The 4,546-nt window shown below is 40.9% G+C and overlaps 1 protein-coding gene across 1 annotated transcript; it reads right to left on the minus strand.

Moving 5' to 3' along the window:
- Positions 1-2: 2 nt before the first annotated feature.
- On the minus strand, positions 3-462 carry LOC103474001 (E3 ubiquitin/ISG15 ligase TRIM25-like; the record flags this gene model as incomplete). Its single annotated transcript, XM_008424703.2, has 1 exon — positions 3-462. A coding segment is annotated over exon 1 (450 nt), but the record flags the coding sequence as incomplete, so codon positions are not given.
- Between the last annotated feature and the right edge of the window lie 4,084 nt (positions 463-4,546).

The following is a 4,546-nucleotide window of genomic DNA, read 5'->3' on the forward strand; positions in this document are numbered from 1 at the left end:
ATGTTCTCCTGGAGGTTCTTGGACGGCTCCACCAGCTTGTGTTTCTTAAATGCAGCTGAATCATAATGAGGCTGAAGGTGTTTCTCACAGAAAGAGGCCAGACAGACTAAACAGGACTTGATGGCTTTCAGTTTTCTTCCAGTGCAGGAATCACAGGCCACATCTTCAGGTCCAGCATAGCAGTGGTCAGCAGGAGCAGCTTGGACTCCAGTCTTCTTCAGCTGCTCCACTAAAGCTGCTAGCATGGTGTTTTTCTTCAAAACAGGCCTCGGTATGAATGTCTCCCTGCACTGAGGGCAGCTGTGGATTCGTTTCTGATCCTCTTCATCCCAGTGATCTTTAATGCAGTTCATACAGTAGCTGTGTCCACAGTAAGTCGCCACTGGATCCGTTAGTAGGTCCAGACAGATGGAACAGGAGAAAGTCTCTCGGTCGAACTGACTCTGCTCCATTTCTGCTCTCAGTCACAGTGACCGTCTGAGTTTCACTTTATGAAAACAGAAACTGCTTTGTCCTGATTTATGACTCATGTTTCAGTGCAGAGAGGCTGCAGCCAATCAGGTTCACCCAAAGCAGATCTTAGTTACGCCTCAATGTTCAGATCATAAAAATAATCCTGCCAAGGTTACACCCAAAGTTTTATCAGACCATGAGGTTTATCTTAGTTAAAAATGACAATAAAGGATACAAATGGGCCAAACTGTTAATGAGAAATGGACTCCATAAAGGAAACATGTTTGTAAAGTTATATTATTAAAGAACATGATTAAATATTACCGTTTATAATAGCACATTCACTCCTGGATTTCCAGATTTTTTTAGATTATGTCTCTCACTGTGGACATGAACCTGAGGTGAAAATTTCAAACCCTCCATGATTTCTAAGTKGGAGAACTTGCAAAGTTGCAGGATGTTCAAATACTTATTTTCCTCTCTGTTCTGGAAAATTATAGTTTAAAGTATGATCATTCTTGCAGCTAAGTTTAACTGAACTGTGCAACATAGAGGTGCAATTTTATTTACATTTAACATATAATTGCAGCATTGTGAAAAAAAAGACTTGAAATTAAAAGTTTCAGACTTTGGACTTGATTCGACTTTTGCCCGACATGACTTTTAAACTTGAGGATAAAGTCTAGAGTCTTAACTGAGTTTTGCAAAACACTAATGGAGGAATGTCTTGTGGACTTTTACCAAACACAGAAAGAAATTGGTACTACTGACTCTCCTCCATTTGTTTAGTTCTTGTGAATAAGGAGGTTATACTCAGTGTTTTCTTCAGAGGTTTTTGTGTTTTTACCTTCAGTGGTTCCTGATGTAGCGCCCCCACAGGTGAGGAGGTTAACGGGTTCTTCACAAGCTAACAGCCATGGTCTTCCTCATGTCGCTGTTCAGCGTCACATCAAGACAGTTCAGCTTCCCAAGCTTCGTTTATTTCAATATTTTAGATTTGTTTTATTCTTTATAACACATCGATATGGTTAGATTTAAAATCATGTCAGGAGTTTCTTTCACTCTGGTTTGTTAGTTTTTACACCATATAGCAGCTTTTTTTCTACATGCAGATTAACAATTTTAATATTCGTCCATAAAACCATGAAACATTAAATGAGCGGTTGATCTCTGCAGCTCCTCCAGAGTGACCTGGAGCCTCTTTGATACTGTAATAGAAGCTCTTGTTTTTCAGTTGTGCCTTAGTTTTTATGTTTCTGAATGATGGATTGAGTTTTGCTTCATTGGAATCAGTTGAAAACAGATACATGCTGCATTTTTCATGTTCTTAATGTGTATTTTTGCTTCTATTTCACAATTTACTCACCACTTTTTGTTGATCTGCCACATAAACTGAATCTTAACAGACTACATGTTGGTTACACTTCATCATCCTGAGTGTTTCTGACTTGTTGCTGCAGCGCCCCCTGCCCCTTTTCTCTCTACTTCTCCTTCTGAGGGTGAAACCTGCTCCCAGCTCTCCATCTAACAGGTGCATTTGAGTTTCCTAAATCTGCTGGGTATCACCCTGTCCAGAACTGAGGTAAACTCTGTTTAACCCCTTAACTGGCAGTACCAAAATCACCAAAAATGTCTGAAAAGGTTTACCCAAATTAAATCAGCTGCTGTTCTTGAACAATTTGGAGTACATGCAAAAACTTGGTCTCTTTATGAAGAAGCTACATTTTCCATTTTTGCAGTCAAAAATACTCTAACTCTAAGTAGTTTGTAGCTATTACGTTTGAAACACACACAAAAAAAAAAATTTTTGCTTCACTCAGATTTTTCATTTTTATTTCTTGTAAATACGTATTGAGTGTTGAATGTGTGGCCTGGGAAATACAATAAATCTGTATAATAAAGTATAGCACAAAAATGTCATTTTGGACATGTTTATTTTTGAGGATATACAGATGTTGTCCAGTGTGCCATTTGGAGTCTCCAAATGGCACACTGGACAACACCTGACATACAAACTTCAAATGACTCTAACTCCTCAGTGCTTCAACATACAGTCATCAATGATAATGTTACTGATGGCTCATTAGAGCCCCACTATCTCTCATTCGACCATCTGAGTTTCAAAAGTGGAAAAATACTTGATTTTTGAAAATTTCCAACAGACTAAAATTTTAAATAATTCCAGCTTTTTTTGTAGAAAGTGTCCAAGATTAAATTGCTGAGCTTTTTTGTTGGCAGAAATGTTTTCTGTCTCCAGCGACCCTGACATACCATCATACTCAAGCAGTTGGATTTTTCCAGAATCCTGATCTCCAGGATCAACTGAACCACTTCCTGGTAACTGCGTGTCGTCAGACGGGAATCGCCTGCAGTCTTCGTCGTTCCCCAGCTGCTAACCTCCTGCTTTGCTCGTCGCCCAGCAGTCGCGACTTGTGACTCGGCAGTCATGCTCGCGGATGATTGGTGATCTCCTAGAGCAGGCGGCGAGGTAATTGTTCTTTGGAGTGCCCCAATTATGCCACTAACGGCTCCTCAGTGATGAGGCTAATGGCGAGAGACCTCGTTTGCATAGCATTATCTTAATTGAGCCCGAGGCCTGGCAAGAAAACAACACAAGAGATAATGTTACTGATGGATGGTGGCAACGGTCCGGCGGCAACCATTTACCCGACAGCAATATTAATTAACAGCTATCCTGTTACACGGGCTTTAACAGGGATGAATAAGTTAACATGGTGACTGTGACGCTGCTGGTGACAGAGCTTTTCTGCCTTCTAATCGAAGACACACACTGATATCCTTAGTGTGTGTATGTGTGTGCGTGTGTGTGTGTGGAGAGGGATGCTAAAGAAGGCCTGGCATCGGATCTTATTACCCATTTCCTAAAGGAGGAAACCGAGCCAGCATTAGTACCAGCCTTTAAATAAATCACCATACAAAGCCCGTACTAATGCTTTTAATCGTAAATTAATTACACTCTCATTGCAGCGAGGAAAAACCCGTAAACGTTCCAAAATGCTCGGCTCAGAAACCCTCGCTGAGCAACATTTTAGGCAAAAAGAAAAATCTCCAGAATTAGCCGCCGTATGTCATGCGAAGCCGGATCTAATCGCAGATCGCTTGGAGACCCGGAACCTGGGATGTTTGCGCAGGAGTCCTGACCGAAGCGGCTCGGCCAGGTACGGACCTTTTGTTATGTAAAGATGCGCCATGTGAGCTGACGGGATGAAAGCGGAGAGAAAGAAGAAGCCGTGCAGATAAGCTGCCCCCCTTCATCAGATAATTAGGGATGCCTTTGCTCCAGTTTCCCCTCCTTAGCGTGAGTGTCTGATCAGCTTTCCAAAAGCTCATCAGTTGGAGTCTTTCAGTCCAGGAGTTTATTAAAGGGGAAAATTCACGTTTTGCACGTTTTCATGCTTCCAAAACTGCTTCTAAAAGCACATGAACTGATTAAAAAAATCCCACCCAGTCAGTTTTTTTTTTTCCAATAAGTTAATGATTTTTGGTGTCTGGAAAATTTGTCATTTCAAAAACCTTCGGAATGCAACATCACAAATCGGCAGACTCTGCCTGTTACCTAGCAACCCCAGCGGAATTCTACCCGTTACCTAGCAACCTAAGCAGAGATTCAGCACGTTTGGTCAGCTTTTACCGTCGTGCGTACAATGGCTGCTGGGAAAGACAAGTGGTTTGCTGTTGACTTACCATCCAGAAACCACTTGCTGCATCCTTGTTGGTTGGTGCAGGAGGCTCCACTTCTGCTTATCAAAGATGTACGGCTGTACAATTGAACATCTGTTTGCAGCCAATTTATCTTCCGAGTGTAAATGTTGAGTTTATGTGGATTTAAATTGACAAGAGGCCCTAAAACGGCTCATTCTGAGAACTGATCAGGTAAAAAATCTCATTATTTAAAAATGGTTTTGTGCACAAAAGGTATAATGAACATGTTTTGTATAGTCCAAACCCAGTTTTTTTCAGTTTTGCAGTTTTCTGGAAGTTTGTTCCACATTTGTGGCGAATAGAAGCTCAATGCTTCTTCTCCATGTCACAAGAATAATTTTTTATTATCAAAATTAAGGAATTATTTGCT

Source organism: Poecilia reticulata, linkage group LG12 (genome assembly GCF_000633615.1).
Source record: "Poecilia reticulata strain Guanapo linkage group LG12, Guppy_female_1.0+MT, whole genome shotgun sequence".
In the NCBI taxonomy this organism is placed as follows: Eukaryota; Metazoa; Chordata; class Actinopteri; order Cyprinodontiformes; family Poeciliidae; genus Poecilia; species Poecilia reticulata.